The 24,175-nt window shown below is 44.2% G+C and overlaps 1 protein-coding gene, 1 long non-coding RNA gene and 1 other non-coding gene across 49 annotated transcripts in view; 2 read left to right on the top strand and 1 right to left on the bottom strand.

Annotated features, from left to right (window-relative positions):
* LOC118361661 (E3 ubiquitin-protein ligase MARCHF6) overlaps positions 1–18,029 on the bottom strand; it is a 29,368-nt gene extending 11,339 nt beyond the window's left edge. For 23 of the 47 annotated variants that reach the window (XM_052483520.1, XM_052483517.1, XM_052483519.1 and 20 more), the window contains exons 1-15: positions 17,624–18,028; positions 17,283–17,382; positions 14,286–14,359; positions 13,829–13,972; positions 4,715–4,787; positions 4,259–4,430; positions 3,979–4,171; positions 3,745–3,806; positions 3,597–3,629; positions 2,976–3,027; positions 2,793–2,851; positions 2,272–2,352; positions 1,816–1,884; positions 862–936; positions 72–206 (exon numbers count right to left, since the gene is read on the bottom strand). In XM_052483520.1, the coding sequence (XP_052339480.1) occupies positions 72–206; positions 862–936; positions 1,816–1,884; positions 2,272–2,352; positions 2,793–2,851; positions 2,976–3,027; positions 3,597–3,629; positions 3,745–3,806; positions 3,979–4,171; positions 4,259–4,430; positions 4,715–4,787; positions 13,829–13,972; positions 14,286–14,359; positions 17,283–17,382; positions 17,624–17,642 (1,341 nt within the window). In that variant the 5' untranslated portion in view covers positions 17,643–18,028. Of the gene's footprint in view, positions 1–71; positions 207–861; positions 937–1,815; positions 1,885–2,271; positions 2,353–2,792; positions 2,852–2,975; positions 3,028–3,596; positions 3,630–3,744; positions 3,807–3,978; positions 4,172–4,258; positions 4,431–4,714; positions 4,788–13,828; positions 13,973–14,285; positions 14,360–17,282; positions 17,383–17,623 lie in introns of all 47 variants that reach the window. The other 24 variants (XM_052483521.1, XM_052483538.1, XM_052483531.1 and 21 more) reach the window with 7 other exon arrangements.
* Positions 213–825, top strand: LOC127912854 (uncharacterized). Its single transcript, XR_008083720.1, has 3 exons — positions 213–341; positions 394–439; positions 704–825. It is a non-coding gene; the product is annotated as an uncharacterized LOC127912854 (long non-coding RNA).
* Positions 18,030–18,321: 292 nt separating the features above from the next.
* On the top strand, positions 18,322–18,395 carry trnat-agu (transfer RNA threonine (anticodon AGU)). The gene has a single exon. It is a non-coding gene; the product is annotated as a tRNA-Thr (tRNA).
* Positions 18,396–24,175: the final 5,780 nt, after the last annotated feature.

The following is a 24,175-nucleotide window of genomic DNA, read 5'->3' on the forward strand; positions in this document are numbered from 1 at the left end:
AAAGTACCACACTATAAAAGGGAAAAGGGTGTCATTTGGGTCTCAGCATAAGTGTGAGCCCTGTCCCCTACCTCTCTCAGTAAGAGGATGAAGGATGCGAAGTAGAAGACGTAGACCATTCCCACCAGCCAGTGGAGGAACATGGTGGTGCCTGGAGCAGATTTAAAACTCAGCTCTCTGTCCTTTAGAGACGCATCAAACATCTCCTGCAGAACAGATGGAAGAGAAACATGTTTTTATTTAAGAAAGCAGGGAGGAGAGATAGAGAACAATGTTTGATGATAAAGAGGTAGAGAGAGAGACAGGGGGGGAGAGAGGTAGAGAGAGACAGGGGGGGAGAGGTAGAGAGAGACAGGGAGGGGGAGAGGTAGAGAGAGACAGGGGGGGAGAGAGGTAGAGAGAGACAGGGGGGGAGAGGTAGAGAGAGACAGGGGGAGAGGTAGAGAGAGACGGGGGGAGAGGTAGAGAGAGACGGGGGGGAGAGGTAGAGAGAGACAGGGGGGAGAGGTAGAGAGAGACAGGGGGAGAGGTAGAGAGAGACAGGGGGAGAGGTAGAGAGAGACAGGGGGAGAGGTAGAGAGAGACAGGGGGAGAGGTAGAGAGAGACAGGGGGAGAGGTAGAGAGAGACAGGGGGAGAGGTAGAGAGAGACAGGGGGAGAGGTAGAGAGAGACAGGGGGAGAGGTAGAGAGAGACAGGGGGAGAGGTAGAGAGAGACAGGGGGGAGAGGTAGAGAGAGACAGGGGGGGAGAGGTAGAGAGAGACGGGGGGAGAGGTAGAGAGAGACGGGGGGTAGAGAGAGACAGGGGGGAGAGAGCAAGAAGAGAGACAGATTACAAAGAAAGAAGAGGCATGTCTGTACTAAAGAGCAGATGTCGAGCCACCAGCCACAGATGAGGGGGAAAACTCCTATCTCCACGACGACCAGCAAAGAGACCTGGAACACACACACACCATGACAACAGGGACTATGCAGGAAAACACAGACAATTCATAAATCATTCATTGATGTCAAAGGAAGATTCACATTCAAAGAAGTTGCGCTACAACCTTCATTTAGTTTTCCTCTTAACGTCAAGTAGTTCTACACCGAGTGAACAAAACATTAAGGACACCTTCCTTATATTATGTTGCACCCCTTTTTGCCCTCAAAAACAGCCTCAATTTGTTGGGGACATGAACTCTACAAGGTGTTGAAAGTGATCCACAGGGATGCTGGCCCAGTTGACTCCAATGTTGTGACACAGTTGTGTCAAGTTGGCTGGTCGACCGTTCTTTGGGGCGGCAGCGTAGCCTAGTGGTTAGAGCGTTGGACTAGTTAGTAACCGAAAGGTTGCAAGATCGAATCCCGAGCTGACAAGGTACAAATCTGTAGTTCTGCCCCTGAACAAAGCAGTTAACCCACTAGGCTATCATTGAAAATAAGAATTTGTTCTTAGCTGACTTGCCTAGTTAAATAAAGGTAATAAAATCTTGATAAACATGGGAAAGTGTTGAGTGGGGAATAAAACAGTGTTGCTGGTCTTGACACTCGGCGGTGCGGTGCGCCTGGCACCTACTACCATACCCCTTTCAAAAGGCTCATCTTTTCAAGCTCTGAATGGTAAACATACACAATCAATGTCTCAACATTCTTCTTTTACACGTCTCATCCCCTTCATCTTGAAGTGGATTTAACAGGTGACATCAATAAGGAATCATAGTCTGTGTAATGGAAGGAGAAAGTGCGTTCCTAATGTTTTGTACGCTCAGTGTTTAATTTCATTCAGATTTACAGAAATAGATTTAAAGCCTAGATTTAAAACCGAAATGTTACCTTGACAACAATATAGCAGACCCCTAGTAGACGGCGGGACCTCTGGAACCTGACCAGAGCCGCAAACCCCTGAGACACACCAGTTAAGAACAAACACAGGTTGACACGAGAACAAGAGTGAAATTCTAGAGTCAAGTTCAACACAGGATCAACAGTCCACAGGAACAGGCAGTACTTCTTTTCACTGGAGTTATTTTGTGTTATAAGCAGTTATAAAAGGAAATATCGTTCTGAATGTTTTTTTCCCCCACATCCCTGCTCCTCCCAACATTATGACAACTTATTCAGTCAATCACTATTTAAAACATTATAATAAGGCTTTGTCATCTGGACAGGCAAGGAAAGGTAGATGACTAACAATTCTCTCTTTCATTTCTTGAACACTGCGCACCCAGGTCTCCATGGTAACACTGCATGGTCACAGGAAGTGATCCCCATCAGTAGGCGGAAGGATACGTGACAGAGGATGAGCGTCATGGCCAGCAGGATGTACCCCACGATGGTCGTGATCAGCCCCTCGAAATGGGAAGCTTGAACCTAGAGAAGACACACATATTCAATATCATTCTGTGGTGGCAGAATTTGGGGTGAGCTGTTGTAACTTCTCCAGGGATATGTTCTGTGTTGGACTGTGATGTCATGCCTTTCATTGACTCCTGGTATGTCTGCAACCTAACACAAGGCCATTGCGCTCTGGAAATGGTTGCTTGTATAAATAACTGTTATGTAAACAATATGATAGTATTATTACCTCCCACTAAATAAGGGACATGGAACCATTTACTCTTGGAGTTGTTCCCTGTGAAATCAGAGATACATCTCCCCTGCAGCCGATTGATTAAAGATTGTTCTATTACATCATTAAAATAGTCACTGTCTTAATCTTTGGATCAAATTTTACACAAAAATTCTATATCATTATACCTCTAAGTTTTGCTCAGAAAGGCAGGAGAAGTATGACACAAACGGCTCCTTACATATTCCTCAAAGCCAAGTCCCACGACAGAGAAGTGACCAATGTGGTATGGACAGAACGCTGGAAGAGAGAACAAGAAGATATATCAAAGCTCCCAGGCTTATACTGAGCCCTACCACCGTACCAGGCTAGTTGGTTTTAAGAAGGGTATTACGCTAGAGAGAGTTTGTGTTCGTGTACTTACCGAACACCAGGATGAAGAGAGTGTTCAGAGACACAACCCAGAACACATGCTCCTGGAAGACGAGACAACGCAAAATGTCACGTCACTACTTTCTTGTGCTACTGCTTAGAAAACAAGACAACCCCTTCCTTCACTGCAATAACATCCCATATTAAGTCTGCTAATCATACTTTATACCAGGTGTGTTAATCATACCCTATACCAGGTGTGTTATTAATCACACCCCATACCAGGTGTGTTATTAATCACACCCCATACCAGGTGTGTTAATCATACCCCATACCAGGTGTGTTAATCATACCCCATACCAGGTGTGTTAATCATACCCCATACCAGGTGTGTTAATCATACCCTATACCAGGTGTGTTAATCATACTCTATACCAGGTGTGTTAATCAAACCCCATACCATAATCATACCCTATACCAGGCGTGTTAATCATACCCCATACCAGGTGTGTTAATCATACCCCATACCAGGTGTGTAAATATAACTTTATACCTGGTGTGTAAATATTACCCCATACCAGGTGTGTAAATATAACTTTATACCTGGTGTGTAAATATAACTTTATACCAGGTGTGTAAATATTACTCTTTACCAGGTGTGTAAAATACTTACTAAGAACACCAAGGAGCCATCCAGTCCAAGCATCTGAGAGGTAGAGAGAGACATTACGAGGTGATCGATGTAGTCATGGATAGTGTTGTGTCATGAAGTTGAGTCATGACAGATGTGTTGGAGATTGCTGAAACTAAACCAGTCTTACCCTCTCCCAGGTGAGCTCCTCTGCTGCTCTGTCCCATTCTAGAGCATTCCAGTTCATATCATCTACACGTAGACAGAGAGACAGAAACAGAGATGTAGAAAGAGAGAAAGTGAGAGAGATAAAGATAGAGATTGATAGAGCGAGAAAGAGATGGAGAGAAAGACATATTCTATAACTTAGTACTGCCGTTGTCCTATGCTACCCGTCAGCTGAGGGCTGGCCCGAGTCTCCTACCTTGAGCTCCATTGTTGGCGTCCGCATCTTCAGCCGCCGCCCCCTCTTCCTCATTGTCTAGTTCTGGCTCCTCCCCCTGTTCTGGGAGGCCGTCTGGGGGCTCTGGTTCTGCCTCGTTGTGAGCTGGAGGGGCGGCGGGGGCAGGGGGGGCTGCAGGGGGGTCATCAGCTGCTCCCTGACCTGCACCTGCAGCCTGGGGGAGGAATGTGGATGGAGGGGCTGTAAGTGTGTGTGAGATCTTGTGTGCGCATGTACGTGTTACTTTGTGTGCATGTGTTACCTCGTTGGGCTGTTGTCCGGCTGCGTTGGGCTGGGGCTGCTGGTGGTGCTCCAGCCACAGTGGGGGACCACCATGGACAATCTGCTCTCTTAACCACACCAGGCTGATGAAAGCACACAGCGAACACGTCACCACGAAACAGCCCTGTAGACAGTCCGCCAGCAGGTTCTCTCTACCAGGAGGGGGAGGAGAGAAAGACAGATGAATGTTCTACAACACTGTGATTCAAAAAGGAATTCACATCTGAGTTCTTGTTGTAGGTTGGTAGGAATAATGCAACAATATCAAAAAGCTCTGAGAGCTTAAACAAGTGATGCCAGCAAGAGCAGTGTGAGGGTTTCTCTTTTTTATGATTACCTACAGTACTGGAAATGGAGAAAACATCCCATATGAGGAGGGGGTGAGGAGTTACAGAGTCTGATTGGCGAATGAGGATGATATGACATCAGAACTCACGTGGAAAGCATGTCCAATGGCAGCGTCAGGAGCGAGCTCACGGAGCCGGTAAACAGACACTTGTAGATTCGACCTGAAGAGAAGAGGGAGACCGAGAGGAGCTATGGGCATCATCTCACCATTGGAGGAAACAATGAAGAGAGATTTATATAAAGTACCACAATCCATTATTGGTTAGGAGCACAGCTCCCTCTTAGAATCAATTGAACACCTAAAACATTAACTGACAACTGAAGCCAAATGTGTTTAGTTGGGGGCAGCCTGAGTAATTGTATGAGAAACCCTTATATTGTAGGTTTAAGATAAATGATTAAATAAATTCTACCTAGAAACGTAACCATTAGGGTTTAGAGGTTATGTAGCATGAATAAGGAGTAATTAAAAATAATAAACACAGCTCCAACTAGGTTGGAGGGGGGAAGAGAGGAATGCACGTTTGTGCCTAACGAAAACAAAGAGGCTCCTTAACCTATGTTTGAACCGACCCGGCAAGAACTCTGTGGATATAAAATAAGACAGCGAGAGCCCCTCCAGGTTTTCCGTATCTGGGGGACTGGAACTGTCTGCTAAGTGGTAATAAACTGTGGTGAGACTTCAGGAGATAATCCAGATATATTGTGTGTCATGTATGTGTGCTAGTGAGTTGGAATTAACTTTTGAAGCTGCTTTGTCCTGGTCGGAGAGGAGGAGAGACATTTTAAAACCTATGACATCATATGTAATATATAAACTGATGTACATGGTACTATGATCAGGGCTCTCGAGAATAAATTATTTAAAGTGATTTCAATTGAATTGGTTAATCAACACATATAGGAATTATTAAATTCCTTTAACAATTGTAATCCTGAATGTTTTCCTCACAGTCCTAATAGAGTGGATAGTGTACAAACTACAGTAAGATGGCGTCGACAGATATGGTCGCCTCGCTTCCTTAGGAAACTACGCAGCATTTTTTTTTTTAGGTATTATTTCTGACATTGTTACCCCAGGAAATTTTAGGTCTAATTACATACAGCCGGGAAGAACTATTGGATATAAGAGTGACGTCAACTTACCAACATTACGACCAGGAATACGACTTTCCCAAAGCAGATTCTCTGTTTGAACCACCACGCAGGACAATGGATCTACTCGCCAATGTCCAGTCTTTTGACAACAAAATATATAAAATTTGAGCACGTGTTGCCTTCCAGAGAGAAGTCAGAGATTGCAACATTCTCTGTTTCACAGAAACATGGCTCTCTCAGGATATATTGTCAGAATCGGTTCAGCCACCGGGCTTCTCCATGCATCGTGCCAACAGAGATTAACTCCTCTCTGGGAAGACGAAGGGCGGGGGTGTATGCTTCATGATTAACGACTCATGGTGTAATCATAACATGACTCAAGTCATTCTGCTCACCCGACCTAGAATTCCTTACAAATCAAATGCCGGCCATATTATCTCCCAAGATAATCTTGTGAGTTATCGTCAAAGCGGTGTACATTCCCCCTCAAGCAGGCCCTCAAGGAACTTTGTTGGACTATGTAAACTGGAAACCATATATCCTGAAGATGCATTTATTGTAGCTGGGGATTTTAACAAAGCAAATTTGAGAACAAGGCTACAATGTACCTAAATGCTAAAAGCATATTGATTGCACTACTCGCGGGTGTAATATACTCGATCACTGCTACTCTAAGTTCCGCGATGCATACAAAGCCCTCCCCCGCACTACCTTTGGCTAATCCGACCACGACGCTATCTTGCTCCTGCCGTCTTAAAAACAGAAACTCAAACGGAATGTACCAGTGACTAGAACCATTCAACGATGGTCTGACCAATCGGAATCAACGCTTCAAGATTGTTTTGATCACGCAGACTGGGATATGTACCGGTCAGCCTCAGATAACAACATCGATCTATATGCTGACTCGGTGAGTGAGTTTATAAAGAAGTGCATTGGAGAGGTTGTACCCACTGTGACTATTAAAACCTACCCTAACCAGAAACCGTGGATGGATGGCAGCATTCACACAAACCACCACATTTAAACACGGAAAGAGATCTGGGAATATGGCTGAATATAAACAGTGTAGTAATGCCCTCCACAAAGCAATCAAACAAGCGAAATTCCGGGACAGGGACGAAGTGGAGTCGTAATTCAACGGCAAAGACACGAGATGTAGCTCAGTTGGTAGAGCATGGCGCTTGTAACGCCAGCGTAGTGGGTTCGATCCCCGGGACCACCCATACGTAGAATGTATGCACACATGACTGTAAGTCGCTTTGGATAAAAGCGTCTGATAAATGGCATATATATATGTATGTGGCAGAGTCTACAGGAAATCACAGACTACAAAAAGAAAAGCAGCCACGTCACGGACACCAACGTCACGCTTCCAGACAAACTAAACACCTTCTTTGCCCGCTTTGAGGATAATACAGTGACATCAAGTTTGCAGACAACACAACAGTAGTGGGCTTGATTACCAACAACAAGACCGCGTACAAGGAGGAGAGGGCCCTCGGAGTGTGGTGTCAGGAAAACAACCTCTCACACAACATTTAAAAAAAACAAAGGAGATGATCGTGGACTTCAGGAAACAGCAGATGGAGCACCCCCCTTATCCACATCAAACAGGCAGCAGTGGAGAAGGTGTAAAGTTTTAAGTTCCTCGGTGTACACGTCACAGACAAACTGAAATGGTCCACCCACACAGACAGTGTGGTGATTAAGGAGCAACAGCAATGTTACAGTACCTGGTGTCTCTCTGGAAGTAGATCCTCGCCCTGAGCTTGTCTACTTTATGTCCAGAGACTGAACATTAGCGAGTAATATACTCTGCCGGCAGCGTCTTGGAGCAGGCTCTGGAAAAAGTTCAATTGCCCTGGGGGGTACGAACAAAGGATCCAATTCCGGAAAGTCGTATTCCTGGTGGTAATGCTGGTGCGTTAGTTAGTAGTTACCGCTCTTATATACAAAAGTTATTTCTGGCTGTATGTAATAACACAAAAAACATCCTGGGCTAATAATGTAAGAAATAACACACAACAACAAGAAATAACACAACATCAAAAAATACTGCAAAGTAGCTTAGGAGCTAGAAGCAGAGCTGCCATGTCTGTTGGCCCATCTTTTTAACAATGGAGTGCTTTATGACCATGCAGACGCCTCAGTGGTTGAGTAGGCTGTTTGGAGTGTTTTCCAACCGGATTGAAAAAATAAAAATGGTGCTGCCCTACCCCCCCAAACGTGGCTTCCGGACAAGTCTCTTGCAAGGACTTAAGCAAGGATTTAAACCCGATCTAACATCTCTGGAGAGACCTGAAAATAGCTATGCAGCGACGCGCCCTATTCAACCTGATAGAGCTTGAGAGGACCTGCAGAGAAGAAATGGGAGAAACTCCCCAAATACAGGTGTGCCAAGTTTGTAGCGTCATACCCAAGAAGACTCGAGGCTGTAATCACTGCTTCAACAAAGTACTGAGTAAAGGGTCTGAATACCTATGAAAAAAAATAAAAAAACGTTGTTGCTTTGTCATTATGGGGTGGTGTGTGTAGATTGATGAGAACATGTGGTTTGTTGCTAACCTTACTTTGCTACCTGCCAACTTCACCGTTTTTACTTTTTAATTTCCGTTTTATATTTTTGCTCGCTCAACTTCTTCACCCCGGACGCTTTATCTCGACGTGGTTCATCAGGACCTCCAACAGCCGAAGCTAAGTAGTAACATTAACATTATGCCTTCTAATTGGAGTTGCTGTACTCACAATATACAGGAGAATGATCGCCTTATGGCGAGGTTGCTGTGCTGCAAGAACAGATTCAGACGCAATCGTTAGGTAAGGGTAATTTAAGTGTCGGAAAGGATGAAACAGTGTCTGTGCCACCAATAAGTACAGATAATAGTATAAATCCCCTCGCACGGTCCCCGCAGCCGGACAATTTTCTCATGGCTTCTGGAAGGGAATGCTGTAGGAATGCTCAACTGGTGTCGCTCATTCAGCTGACAGAAACTTTCAACAGGTTCTCCCCATTAAAAGCAGCGAGTCGGAGTCAGAGCCTTCTCTGGTCTCAAATCCTCCCGTTACAGGGTCTGAGAAGCAGAAGCCTCCCACCGTTGGCTCTGACAAATTGAACACCCTGGTCATTAGCGACTCCATTACTTGTAGTATTACACTTCAAAATAACCATCCAGCGATCATACACTGTTTACCAGGGGGCAGGGCTACGGACGTTAAGGCTAATCTGAAGATGGTGCTGGCTAAGGCTAAAACTGGCAGGTGTAGAGTATAGGGATATTGTTATCCACATCGGCACCAATGATTTTAGGATGAAACCGTCAGAGGTCACCAAGCGCAACATAGCTTCAGCGTGTAAATCAGCTAGAAAGAGTAACTGTCGAGTAACTGTCTCTGGCCCCCTCCCAGTTAGGGGGAGTGATGAGCTCTACAGCAGAGTCTCACAGCTCAATCACTGGTTGAAAACTGTTTTCTAGAATTTGTAGATAATTGGCCCTCTTTCTGGGACTCAACTACAAACAGGACCAAGCCTGGCCTGCTGAGGAGTGACGGACTCCATCCTAGCTGGAGGGGTGCTCTCGTCTTATCTACGGACATAGACAAGGCTCTTACTCTCCTAGCTCCACAATGAGATTGGGTGCAGGCCAGGCAGCAGGCGGTTAGCCAGCCTGCTAGCTTAGTGGAGTCTGCCACTAGCACAGTCGGTGTAGTCAGCTCAGCTATCCCCATTGAGACCGTGTCTGTGCCTCGATCTAGGTCGGGCAAAACTAAACATGGCGGTGTTCGCTTTAGCAATCTCACTGGTGGAATAAAGACCTCCCCCATTCCTGTTCTTATTGCAAGAGATTGTGATATCTCACATCTCAAAACAGGGCTACTTAATGTTAGATCCCTCACTTCCAAGGCAGTTATAGTCAATAAACTAATCACTGATCATAATCTTAATGTGATTGGCCTGACTGAAACATGGCTTAAACCTGATGAATTTTCCTGGTTACACTAGTGACCATATCCCCCGCATATATCCCGCAAAGGCGGAGGTGTTGCTAACATTTATGATAGCAAATTTCAATTTACAAAAAAGGAAACGACTGAGTTTGTCTTTTGAGCTTCTAGTCATGAAATCTATGCAGCCTACTCAATCACTTTATATAGCTACTGTTTACAGGCCTCCTGGGCCAGATACAGTGTTCCTCACTGAGTTCCTATCGGACCTATATTCATATGGAAAAGTCCACAGACCAACTCCAAAAGGCTTTCGGAGCCATCATCGACTCAGTGGGTTTTGTCCAACATGTATCCGGACCTACTCACTGCCAGTCATACTCTGCACCTAGTTTTGTCCTGTTGAATACATGTTGTGGATCTTAATGTTTTTCTTCATAATCCTGGACAATCGGACCACCATTTTGTTACGTTTGCAATCGCAACAAATAATCTGCTCAGACCCCAACCAAGGATCATCAAAAGCCATGCAATAAATTCTGAGACAGCCCAAAGATTCCTAGATGCCCTTCCAGACTCCCTCCACCAACCCAAGGTACGTCAAGAGTACAAAAATCAGTTAATTAACCACCTAACTGAGGAACTCAATTTACCCCCTCCCCCCCCAGTTTGTGTCGTGGCGGAGATCTTCGTGGGCTATACTCGGCCTTGTCTCAGGATAGTAGGTTGGTGGTTGAAGATATCCCTCTAGTGGTGTGGGGGCTGTGCTTTGGCAAAGTGGGTGGGGTTATATCCTGCCTGTTTGGCCCTGTCCGTGGGGTATCATCGGGTGGGGCCACAGTGTCTCCTGACCCCTCCTGTCTCAGCCTCCAATATTTATGCTGCAGTAGATTATGTGTCGGGGGGCTAGGGTCTGTCTATAATATCTGGAGTATTTCTACTGTCTTATCCGGTGTCCTGTGTGAATTTAAGTATGCTCTCTCTAATTCTCTCTTTCCTTCCTTCTCTCTCTCGGAGGACCTGAACCCTAGGACCATGCCTCAGGACTACCTGGCATGATGACTACCTGGCAGTCCACCTGGCCGTGCTGCTGCTCCAGTTTCAACTGTTCTGCCTGCGGCTATGGATCCCTGACCTGTTCACTGTGATTACTATTATTTGACCATGCTGGTCATTTATGAACATTTGAACATCTTGGCCATGTTCTGTTATAATCTCCACCCGGCACAGCCAGAAGAGGACTAGCCACCCCTCATAGCCTGGTTCCTCTCTAGGTTTCTTCCTAGGTTTTGGCCTTTCTAGGGAGTTTTTCCTAGCCACCGTGCTTCTACACCTGCATTGCTTGCTGTTTGGGGTTTTAGGCTGGGTTTCTGTACAGCACTTTGATATATCAGCTGATGTAAGAAGGGCTATATAAATTGATTTGATAGTCTGGCCCAGGAGTGTGAAGGTGAACGGAAAGGCACTGGAGCAACGACCCGGCCTTGCTGTCTCTGCCTGGCTGGTTCCCCCCTCTCCACTGAGATTCTCTGACTCAACACCTATTACAGGGGCCGAATCACTGGCTTACTGGTGTTCTTCCATGCAGTCCCTGGGAGGGGTGCGTCACTTGAGTGGGTTGAGTCACTAACATGATCTTTCTGTCCGGGTTGGCGCCCCCCCTTGGGTGCGTGCCGTGGGGAAGATCTTTGTGGGATATACTCAGCCTTGTCTCAGGATAGTAAGTTGGTGATTGAAGATATCCCTCTAGTGGTGTGGGGGCTGTGCTTTGGCAAAGTGGGTGGGTTTATATCCTGCCTATTTCGCCCTGTCCGGGGGTATTGTCAGACAGGGCCACACTGTTTCCAGACCCCTCCTGTCTCAGCCTCCAGTATTTATGCTGCAATAGTTTGTGTCGGGGGGCTCGGGTCAGTCAGTTATATCTGGAGTATTTCTCCTCTCTTATCCGATGTAGATTTAAGTTCTGTCTCTCTCCCTCCCACTCTCTCCCTCCCCTTCCCTACCCCTCAGGACTACCTGACCTGATGACTCCTTGCTGCCCCCAGTCCACCTGGTCGTGCTGCTGCTCCAGTTTCAACTGTTCTGCCTGCTACTATGGAACCCTGACCTGTTCACCGTACGTGCTACCTTGTCCCAGACCTGCTGTTTTCAACTCTCTAGAGACAGCAGAAGCGGTAGAGATACTCTGAATGCTATGAAAAGCCAACTGACGTTTACTCCTGAGGTGCTGACCTGTTGCACCCTGTACAATCACTGTGATTATTATTATTTGACCATGCTGGTCATCTATGAACATTTGAACACCATGGCCATGTACTGTTATAATCTCCACCCGGCACTGCCACCCCTCATAGCCTGGTTCCTCTCTAGGTTTCTTCCTAGGTTCCGGCCTTTCTAGGGAGTTTTTCCTAACCACCGTGCTTCTACACCTGCATTGCTTGCTGATTGGGGTTTTAGGCTGGGTTTCCGTACAGCACTTTGTGACATCAGCTCATGTAAGAAGGGCTTTATAAATAAATTTGATTGATTGCGATAAGTAAAAAATTAAAATAAAAGTAACAAATAATTAAAGAGCAGCAGTAAATGAACAGTATTGAGGCTATATATAGATGGGGTACCGGTACAGAGTCAATCAATGTGCGGGGGCACCGGTTAGTCAAGGTATTGAGGCAATATGCACATGTAGGTAGAGTTAAATGGAGAGTAGCAGCAGCGTAAGGGGGGGGTTGCAATGCAAATAGTCTTGGTAGCCATTTGATTAGCTGTTCAGGTGTCTATTGGCTTGGGGTAGAAGCTGTTTAGAAGCATTTTTGGACATAAACTTGGCACTCCATTACCGCTTGCTGTGCGGTTGCAGAGAGAACAGTCTATGACTGGGGTGGCTGGAGTGTTTGACAATTTTTAGGGCCTTCCTCTGACACCACCTGGTATAGAGGTCCTGGATGGCAGGCAGCTTTGCCCCAGTGATGTACTGGGCTGTAAGCACTACTCTCTGTAGTGCCTTGCGGTCGGAGGTCAAGCAGTTGCCGTACCAGGCAGTGATGCTACCAGTCAGGATGCTCTCCACGGTACAGCTGTAGAACATTGAGGATCTGAGGACCCATGCCAAATATTTTCAGTCTCTTGGGGGGGTAATAGGTTTTGTTGTGGCCTCTTCACGACTGCCTTGGTGTGCTTGGACCATGATAGTTTGTCAGTGATGTGAACAACAAGGAATTCTAAGCTCTCAACCTGCTCCACTACAGCCCCGTCGATGAGAATGGGGGTGTGCTTGGTCCTCCTTTTCCGGTAGTCCACAATCAACTCCTTTGTCATGATCACGTTGAGAAAGAGGTTGTTAAACTGGCACCACACGGCACCAAATATGAGCAAATCAGCCATTCTATGCAGTGTTCTATTATATACTGAACAGTGGTCAGTTAAAATTCCCTTTGAATAACCCTCAGTGTTCTATTATATACTGAACAGTGGTCAGTTAAATTCCCTTTGAATAACCCTCAGTGTTCTATTATATACTGAACAGTGGTCAGTTAAAATTCCCTTTGAATAACCCTCAGTGTTCTATTATATACTGAACAGTGGTCAGTTAAATTCCCTTTGAATAACCCTCAGTGTTCTATTATATACTGAACAGTGGTCAGTTAAATTCCCTTTGAATAACTCTCAGTGTTCTATTATATACTGAACAGTGGTCAGTTAAATTCAATGTGTTTTATTGAGTAGAGGTGTGCATTTCAATTACAGGTTTTTGGAGAACATTTAGAAAACTTGAACAAGTGTCCTATGGACGGAGCAAACAGAATGCTAGGCCACTGATTTGTTTACCACCATGGTTTCGTTATTCTCCACGGAATCGTGATACTTGGCCTGGTATCGTATCGTTTGTAAAATGTTAGCAATCCCACCAGTGGGATTTACCGAACTGGGAAATGATAATACAACGCTGGTCCACTTCTAATTCTCCTGATCCTGTAAAACCATTACACACTGAAACTTTACTTAGTGTGTGTGTGTGTGTGTGTGTGTGTGTGTGTGTGTGTGTGTGTGTGTGTGTGTGTGTATGTGTATACAGGTTCTTATGTGAGTGATACAGTACTTAAGAGTAAAGTGTTGACGTATTGGTGTGTGTGTGTGTGTCCGCGTATGTCAGTCTACTCACATGCAGTGAGGGGGACCACCCCCAGCCATGCGAAGGCCACCAGTGTGTAGTGAAACCAGTATCGTATGGCCGTGCCCACACTGGTCAGCAGGCCAGCACAGATGTCCTGGATGGGCAGGCGGGGGGGCATGTCTGGGGAGTAAACTGGAGCACAGACAGCAGGGACAGAGAGAGAGGGATGAGACACTCCATGTTCAAAGTTACAAACTTAGTCAATAACTTAGACAGAATAATAAGGTTGAGAAATGACTTAAAAATAACAAAAAGTGTGTAGAACCTAAAAGTTTTTTTTGGGTCTGTCCCAATAGGATAACCCTTTGAATAACCCTTTTGGGTTCCAAATAGAAAACAGGTTTCTAAGACTATATTCAATGGCAGAGCTTCCCAGTCTGAAGTCAACCCCTTGTAACGAGCACATTTTTAAACTGACAGGTCAATGCCACGGATGGGTACTTACTTGGTGTGAAAGCAAATCTGTGCTTGCATAATTCACAGTATTCCTTTCTGCTGTGCTTCAGCCACTGGACCAAACTGTAAACAACAACAATAGTAAAAGAGGTGTGTTGTAGGGGAGGAACTAACATGTGCAAGCATGGAATACTGGCTTCCTCACTCAAGCAGGGCAATTCAGTTCAACGCACATGGGGCGATGTGTGGGTGGTATGTGGGGTGTGGTGCGTGTGACCGCGAGTGAAACAGAGAACAGCCCACACTGAACCGCCCACAAGACTCTTTCATACATACACCTCAGTCCATTCATTCATAAGCCCACCATCCTATAATGCCTTTTATAAGACTGAGTATAACGCTTGCTACTGTAACCCTGAGCTGTCTAGTATTCGTGATTCTGTGGTACTAATTTGCGCTGTAATGTGAATAAAATATTACGACACACACACACAGGTAGTGCCCAGTTAGGCCTACATGTTAGTAACACCATGAATTCTAAGTGTAACTAACTAAGCCTCGGTAACATGGTATCTTTATGTCCAGTTTAGTGAATAGTGTGTGACCAGTATTCTGACCCAACAGGGGCTATTAGAGATCAGTGACATAATAACAGAGGAGATATTGTGGCGGCAGGTAAGTGGTAAGAGCATTGAACTTGTAACCGAAAGGTTTCAAGATTGAATCCCCGAGCTGACAAAGTAAAAATCTGTAGTTCTACCCCTGAACAAGGCAGTTGACCTACTGTTCCTAGGCTGTCATTGAAAATAGGAATTTGTTCTTAGCTGACTTGCCTAGTTAAACAAAGTTAAAATATTCTCAGAAAGGGGATGATGTCAATGACACAGTACTTCTATACCCAGAGAAGCAGAGTGTGTTTGTGACCTGCAGTAACCCAGGCTTATCACATTTCATAACCTGAGCCTGCAGCAGTAAACTGTAGTTCAGGAGGGTTCTGACTGCTTATTAGAGGTTGACCGATTAAGCTTTTTCAAAGCCGATACCGATTAATTGGCCTTTTTATTTTTTTTTATGTATTTGTAATAATGACAATTACAACAATACTGAATGAACACTTATTTTAACTTAATATAATACATCAATAAAATCAATTTAGCCTCAAGTAAATAATGAAACATGTTCAATTTGGTTTAAATAATGCAAAAACAAAGTAAAAATGCAATATGTTCCATGTCAAATGTGTGCCATGCAGGAAGCTAACGTTTCAGTTCCTTGCTCAGAACATAAGAATATATGAAAGCTGGTGGTTCCTTTTAACATGAGTCTTCAATATTCCCAGGTAAGAAATTTTAGGTTGTAGTTATCATAGGAATTATAGGACTATTTCACTCTATACCATTTGTATTTAATTAACCGTTGACTATTGGATGTTCTTATAGTCACTTTAGCATTGCCAGTGTAACAGTATAGCTTCCGTCCCTCTCCTCGCTCCTACCTGGGCTCGAACCAGCAACACAATGACAACAGCCACCACATCGAAGCAGCGTTACCCATGCAGAGCAAGGGAACAACCACCCCAAGGCTCAGAGCGAGTAGCGTGCGCTAACTAGCCAGCCATTTCACTTCGGTTACACCAGCCTCATCTCGGGAGTTGATAGGCTTGAAGTCATAAACAGCGCAATGCTTGACGCACAACGATGAGCTGCTGGCAAAACACACGAGAGTGCTGTTTGAATGAATATTTACGCGCCTGCTTCTGTCTACCACCGCTCAGTCAGATACTTAGATACTTGTATGCTCAGTCAGATTATATGCAACGCAGGACACGCTAGATAATATCTAGTAATATCATTAACCATGTGTAGTTAACTAGTGATTATGATTGATTGTTTTTTATAAGACAAGTTTAATGGTAGCTAGCAACTTACCTTGGCTTACTGCATTTGCGTAACAGGCTTGTGGAAAAACTCCTTGTGGAGTGCAACGAGTGCAACGAGAGCGAGGCAGGTCATTATTGCGTTGGACTAGTTAACTGTAAGGTTGCAAGATTGTCAGCTCAGGGGAACCAATGTGAAAATCTGTCGTTCTGCCCCTGAACGCGGCAGTTAACCCACCGTTCATAGGCCGTCATTGAAAATAAGAATGTGTTCTTAACTGACTTGCCAAGTTAAATAAAGGTGTAAAAAAAAAAAGAGGCAAAAATACCGATTTCCGATTGTTATGAAAACTTGAAATGGGGCCCTATTTAATCAGCCATTCCGATTAATCGATCGACCTCTACTGCTTATCATCAATAATCTGTAGCTAATAGCCTAAATGACAAATGAGCAACTTTTCACAGTACCCCAGGTTCTAATTTTAATAACAAAGTATGCTATTTTAGAAGCCACTAATTGTCAAAAAGTGTAACTAGACCTGAATGTTTTTCTAATCTTCAGTTTGCTCCTCTGTATTGCCACCCTTGGTTGGAAAGTGAGATAGAGGAATAACAATACTGTCACTACTTCTGTATCCCGAACCAGCACACACTACCCAATAAATGTACCAGCAGCATGGCATTAACTACCCAGCGCTGAACAATTAACTACTGGGTTATGTAAGTCAATGATTGTGCCCTAGCTGTTGCCACACTGTGTGTGTGTAATGTAGAGTTACACTAGCAGGCCTTGAGGCTAAGCCTATCATTCTCACTCAATGGAAAAACACATTGTTATTTTAGACCTCAGTCTAAAATAGTCTCAATTACTGGCTGCTGTCCTTTGCGTTATTTCAGCACACCCAGCTAATTGTTTTTCCTTTGTTAGACAAACACTGCAGAGGAACCAGCAGACAAATGTAGGGTGGTCACTTGGACGCAGGCCAAAACCATCACCTCAGGACAGTCTTAGGTAAAAGCTGGGGGGGGGGGTATTAATATTAGGCCTACATACAGTGAACTCCTGATAAGTAAAACAATCTTGAGGTCCCAATTCAATGACATTCATTGTAATTGCTCCTGACGACTGCATACTCACAGTGTGGTCAAGTCAGACAAATAGCCACTCACCATTCCTGATGAATGAACTTGATACTGCCGGTGCATACACAGGGGTGGTACAGGGGCTTGTCTGGGGTCCCCTCCGAACGACACACACGACATATATCTGCTACAAACAGACAAAGGAGGAAGATATTAGTTAATTTGTTCAGAGAAACACCTTATTTCATTTTCGATGGCTCATGTCACTGTTTGGGCGTCTGCCGAAGAAAAATGTGTTTGCAGCTGACGTTGACAAGGTAAACTAACGTTACCCAGTCTCAAACATGTGGTCTCTAATAGTAGTGTAAATCAGCTAACCTAAGCTGACGTTACAAGTAACGTTAGACTGACTGTAAAATGACATTTACCTTCATCTGCCGTTTCCATTTTACTGGATGACACGCTCCCCTCTCTGTAGCAGTAGTTTGCTATCGCAAACCCATTCACAACGCGAAGGCCAGTGTTTTTAGCCGATTTGGAATAGACTAGCTAGCTAGCTATCCTTGATAAAATGGTGTCCACTTTGATGGACACTACAATCACAGTCTTGACTTGTTTCGTGACACGCGCAGTCAGAACACGATCGAGGTTCCTTTTCACTGCAAGCCGATGTATGTTGGACCGGTAGCAGTTGTCAAACGGAGATCAATAGCAAGCATAGCTAGCTACCTTTTACTTTTAAATTCAACACGATCAAGGCGACGATTATGTACCTAGCTAGATCCCTTTGACCCGTCACAACATTGATGCCTTGCGACAGTGTGCGCCGCTTTCTGGCGGCGGTGGCAGCTTTTGGATTTGGTCACGTAATGTTACGTGGGGATTGTGTTTTCTGACACGTGTAGATAGTGACACCCTGAGGTATTTCGCTGTTACTACATCATACCAATATGTGACTGAATACCATTTTCCTTTCGATTGATGTCTGATCCACCACTTTACACCGTTCTGGTATTTACAGTTCATACCGGAATGTAATGTGGTAACTGCACACAGTATACCTTACAAATCCTCACATTACCAAAGGTCAAGTATGAGTAACTTATGTCATACCAATTACATCACTGGCGCTGTGGCTTAGTTGGTTAAAGCGCCTGTCTAGTAAACAGGAGATCCTGAGTTCGAATCTCAGCAGTGCCTTTTTGAGACGGTAAATTAATACAGTTCGGAAGTGTGCCAGCTGAAACAGGTTGAGGCGTCTTGAATGATTATTACACGTTTGTATTTTTTACACTCAAAAAGCGCCTTTTAAATCGTTCAATTTTTTTTAATGAACTTCAGACTGGGTAATAACGAATGTAACTCACGCTATTTGAACAGGGCGTTTACTTGCGGTCAGCAGGTGACCAGGATTCGCATGATTATCTTCAGCCTCAGAAGAAAAACTAAACTGAACTCTAAGCGGGAAGGGAAAAAATGACATTTCATTCTACAAAGTCCCCGTTTCAGAGTATGACTTTTAGTCAGAAATAACAATAAAGTGGCCAAATAAGTGATCTATTAAATAAATAGTAACACTCAAATCCCAATTTTAGCCATTGCCTAAGCCCTTCAAATAAAATATAAACGATGTATTCAGGTGAGAAGTTGTGGGTGGGGGAAATTGCTAATAAACGGGTGAAAGTAAACGGTACGGTCTGGTACCGCATCACGGCAAAATAAATAGTGGGGGAACTGTACCAGTAAAGCATGAGCCTATCACAATAACAAAATGTCAAGAAAACTAGGCTATTACACCACTTTAAAAAAATATTCCACATGTCAGAGGGATGAAAATGGAGCGAATGGACTTGAATACGGATGGTATAGCCTACCTATACTAAATGCGATGTGGTTCCACGAAAACACTGACATTTTGCCAATGCAGAGACGTGTGGCCGATTTCACAGACGAGCGCTGACAGCACTGGTCTCATAATTTCGGGCCTAATGACAATCGCCAAATGCCATTATGCTATTTTGTGTAACAGATGTCTCTTTCCATGTACCACTGTTTGGAGGCTGGAAATATGTTGCAGTTGGATGAACGTGCACCGTCAGCCTAGAAAAGCGTTGGGGTCGGGTACAACTATTACCCAGTGGTGTAAAGTACTTAAGTAAAAATACTTTCAAGTACTACTTAAGTCTTTTTGGGGGGTGTATGTACTTTACTTGACTATTTGTATTTTTGACTTTTACTTCACTACATTCCTAAAGAAAATAATGTACTTTTTACTCCATACATTAGGCCTCCATTGTACATAAAAATGTGTTCTTTACTGACATGCCTAGTTAAATTAAGGTTAAATAATAATTTACTGGTTGAAATCTGGTAGGGACCTCTTATAACCAGTCATAAATATACATTTTGGGGGTAGGTAAACGCAGTGGTGGAAAAAGTTCCTAGTTGTCATACTTGAGTAAAAGTAAAGATACCTTAATAGAAAATGACTCACGTAAAAGTGAAAGTAATCCAGTAAATTTCAACTTGAGTAAAAGTCTAAACGTTTTTGGTTTTAAATATACAGAAGTATCAAAAGTAAATGTAATTGCTAAAATATACTTAAGTATCAAAAGTAAAAGTACAAATAATAATAAAAAATCCTTGTATTAAGCAAACCAAACGTCACAATGTTCTCGTTTTTTAAATGTATGGATTGCCTGGGGCACACTCCAACACTCAGACATAATTTACAAACAAAGCATTTGAGTCCACCAGATCAGACGCAGTAGGGATGACGAGGGATGTTCTCTCGATAAGTGTGTGAATTTAACAATTTTCTCTCCCGCTAAGCATTCAAAATGAAACGAGTACTTTTGGGTGTCAGGAAAAATGTATGTAGTAAAAAGTACATTATTTTCTTTAGGAATGTAGTGAAGTTAAAAGTTGTCAAAAATATAAATAGTAAAGTACAGATACCCCCCAAAACGACTCAAGTAGAACTTTAAAGTATTCATACTTAAAAGTACTTTACACCATTGGGTAAACGTAGTTGTACCTGATCCCAACGCTTTCTCACTAAATCATACTTACCAGAAGTCCACTGGCACTCGCAAAAAAAATATGGTTCTGTACAGTTTGTTCATATTGGTAAGGCGCCGAGTTACGGATAACTATTGCCACTTGCAGTGTAAATTCGAATGCCCATGGCGCGCAAAAAAACCCCGTAGAAATTTAAATTCTCATTCATTGAAAATTAAGATTAGTGGCTCAATTAAATCCAACCCGCATTGAAGTAGTTACGCAGTATGTATTTTTCCAATAGTCAAATTAACTCATGGATTGGGCTTGGGTACAGTATAAAAACCAACAACTACTATCAGGGCGACCCCTCTCACAGGCATGATTTCACTTTCAGAATTAGAATTGTGTGGACACGGGATGAATAATGAAAATAAAGGGATTGAAGAAAATCTGCTTCATTAGCCAGAAGAGGACAGGCCACCCGTCCGAGCCTGGTTCCTCAAGGTTTCTTCCTATGTTCCAGCCTTTCTAGGGAGTTTTTCCTAGCCACCGTGCTTCTACATCTGCAATGCTTGCTCTCTGGGGTTTTAGGCTTGGTTTCTTATAAGCAGGTTGTGACAACTGCTGATGTAAAAAGGTATTTTATAAAAGTGTTTGATTGATTGATTATAACTCACAAACATTGAACAATGAGTCAACTGTTTTAACAGACTGCACCACCAATCAGTCAAAGTTGTTTGAAAAACAATACGAGTTGACCATTGTTACCTATTTCATGTTACAATGGCTGTAGCTATGAATAGAAATGTATAATCCTCATAGCCTACATGATTTTCTCCTTCGTAAAAGAATGTAAAAGGGAAAGATGAATGGATCAAAGTACAGAGAGATCCTTGATGAAAACCTTCTGCAGAATGCTTAGGACCTCAGACTGGGGTGAAGGTTCACCTTCCAACAGGACAACGACCCTAAGCACAAAGCCAAGACAAAGCAGAAGTAGCTTCGAGACAAGTCTCTGAATGGACTTGAGTGGCCCAGCCAGAGCCTGGACTTGAACCCGATCTCACATCTCTGGAGAGACCTGAAAATAGCTGTGCAGTGACGCTCCCCATCCAACCTGACAGAGCTTGAGAGGATCTGCAGAGAAGAATGGGAGAAACTCCCCAAATACAGGTCTGCCAAGCTTGTAGCGTCATACCCAAGAAGACTCAAATCAAATCAAAGTTTATTTGTCACGTGCGCCAAATATAACAGGTGTAGACTGTACAGTGAAATGCTTACTAACAAGCCCTAACCAACAGCGCAATTTTTAGGTAAATATTAGGTAAACAATAGATAAGTAAAGAAATAAAAACAAAACAGTAAATTGACAGTGAAAATAACAGTAACGAGGCTATATACAGGTGGTACCAGTACAGAGTCAATATGAGGGGGCTCTGGTTAGTTGGGCTAATTCAGGTAATATGTACATGTAATTAAAGTGACTATGCATAGGTAATAAACAGAGAGTAGCAGCAGAGTAAAAGAGGGGGTTGGCGGTTGGGGGGTGGAGGGACACTATGCAAATAGTCCGGGTAGCCAATGTGCGGGGGCATCGGATAGTCGGGCTAATTGAGGTAATATGTACATGAATGTATAGTTAAAGTGACTGCATAGATGATAAACAGAGAGTAGCAGCAGCGTAAAAGAGGGGTTGGCGGGACACAATGCAAATAGTCCGGGTAGCCATTCGATTACCTGTTCAGGAGTCTTATGGACTCCAAGGAACTTGAAGCTCTCAACCTGCAACACTACAGCCCTGTTGATGAGAATGGGGGTGTGCTCGGTTCTCCTTTTCCTGTAGTCCACAATAATCTCCTTTGTCTTGATTACATTGAGGTATAGGTTGTTATTCTGGCACCACCCGGCCAGGTCGCTGACCTCCTCCCTATAGGCTGTCTCGTCGTTGTTGGGGATCAGGCCTACCACTGTTGTGTCGTCTGCAAACTTAACGATAGTGTTGGAGTCGTGCCTGGCCAAGTAGTCTTGGGTGAACAGGGAGTACAGGAGGGGACTGAGCAAGTACCCCTGAGGGGCTCCAGTGTTGAGGATCAGCGTGGCAGATGTGTTACTACCTACCCTCACCACCTGGGGGCGGCCTGTCAGGAAGTCCAGGATCCAGTTGCAGAGGGAGGTGTTTAATCCCAGGATCTTTAGCTTAGTGATGAGCTTTGAGGGCACTGTGGTATTGAATGCTGAGCTGTAGTCAATGAATAGCATTCCCATGTAGGTGTTCATTTTGTCCAGGTGGGAAAGGGCAGTGTGGAGTGCAATAGAGATTGTGGATCTGTTTGGGTGGTATGCAAATTGGAGTGGGTCTAGGGTTTCTGGGATAATAGTGTTCATGAGACTTTCAAGTTTAGCAAAGTAACCGTCCAGAAAATATTGATCCCTGCCCCGTCAGTCCTGCTTAATACTCCAATTTAAAAGTAGAGAAGCATTCATTACTAGTGATAAACTACTTTAATGTCGTCTTCTGGAATAGACAGTGTATGAACAGTCAATATTTGATCTTCCTATACTTATTTGAAATAAATATCAGGCTGGAATATTCATCTTTCAAAATGTTGAATGCTGCAGTCATCCAGCAGTGTGTTCGATCTCCTGTGCTCACAGACAGACCAAAGGTGGCCTATACTGCTTTGATGAATGGAAGATATGTGGGTCCCTACTGAAACCACCCTAGTCTACAACAACATTGGCACAGCCTACAATTCAACTACAGTTATTACATTTGTGGAAGTTAATAATTGTAAACTCAGCAAAAAAGTTCCCGGACATGTGTAAATATTTGTATGAACATAAACAAGATTCAACAACTGAGACCTAAACTGAACAAGTTCCACAGACATGGAATAATGTGTCCCTGACCAAAAAGGGGGTCAAAATCAAAAGTAACAGTCTGTGTGGCCACCAGCTGCATTAAGTACTGCAGTGCATCTCCTCCTCATGGACTGCACCAGAGTTGCCAGTCCTTGCTGTGAGACGTTACCCCCACTCTTCCACCAAGGCACCTTCAAGTTCCCGGACATTTCTGGGGGGAATGGCCCTAGCCTTCACCCTCCGATCCAACAGGTCACAGACGTGCTCAATGGGATTGAGATCCGGGCTCTTCGCTGGCCATGGCAGAACACTGACATTCCTGTCTTGCAGGAAATCACGCACAGAACGAGCAGTATGGCTGTTGGCATTGTCATACTAGAGGGTCAAGTCAGGATGAGCCTGCAGGAAGGGTACCACATGAGGAAGGAGGATGTCGTCCCTGTAACACACAACGTTGAGACTACCTGCAATGACAACAAGCTCAGTCCGATGATGCTGTGACACACTAAGACAGACCATGATGGACCCTCCACCTCCAAATCGATCCAGAGTACAGGCCTCAGTGTAACACTAATTTCTTCAACAATAAACGCGATTCCGACCATCACCCCTGGTGAGACCAAACTGCAACTGTCTGGTCCAGCGACGGTGGGTTTGTGCCCATAGGCGACGTTGTTGCCGGTGATGTCCGGTGATGACCTGCCTTACAACAGGCCTACAAGCCCTCAGTCTAGCCTCTCTCAGCCTATTGCAGCCTATTGCAGTCTGAGCACTGATGGAGGGATTGTGCGTTCCTGGTGTAACTCGGCCAGTTGTTGTTGCCATCCTGTACCTGTCCCGCAGGTGTGATGTTCAGATGTACCAATCCTGTGAAGGTGTTGTTACACGTGGTCTGGCACTGCGATCAGCTGTCCATACTGTCATTATATTACGTACTGTCAGGGGTTGAATTACACATTGATCACGCGGGGCAAGCCAGGGGAGCCCTCATAATAGTGGGCTGGTCCTTCATTAATATATCAAACGTATGGGCGAGCCGATGTTTCTAATGATAATAGGGGTGACATAGACGCATCCTGATAAAAGTTGAGCTAACAGCACATTGCTAGGTCTTA

The sequence above is a fragment of the Oncorhynchus keta genome, chromosome 28 (assembly GCF_023373465.1).
Source record: "Oncorhynchus keta strain PuntledgeMale-10-30-2019 chromosome 28, Oket_V2, whole genome shotgun sequence".
Classification (NCBI taxonomy): Eukaryota; Metazoa; Chordata; class Actinopteri; order Salmoniformes; family Salmonidae; genus Oncorhynchus; species Oncorhynchus keta.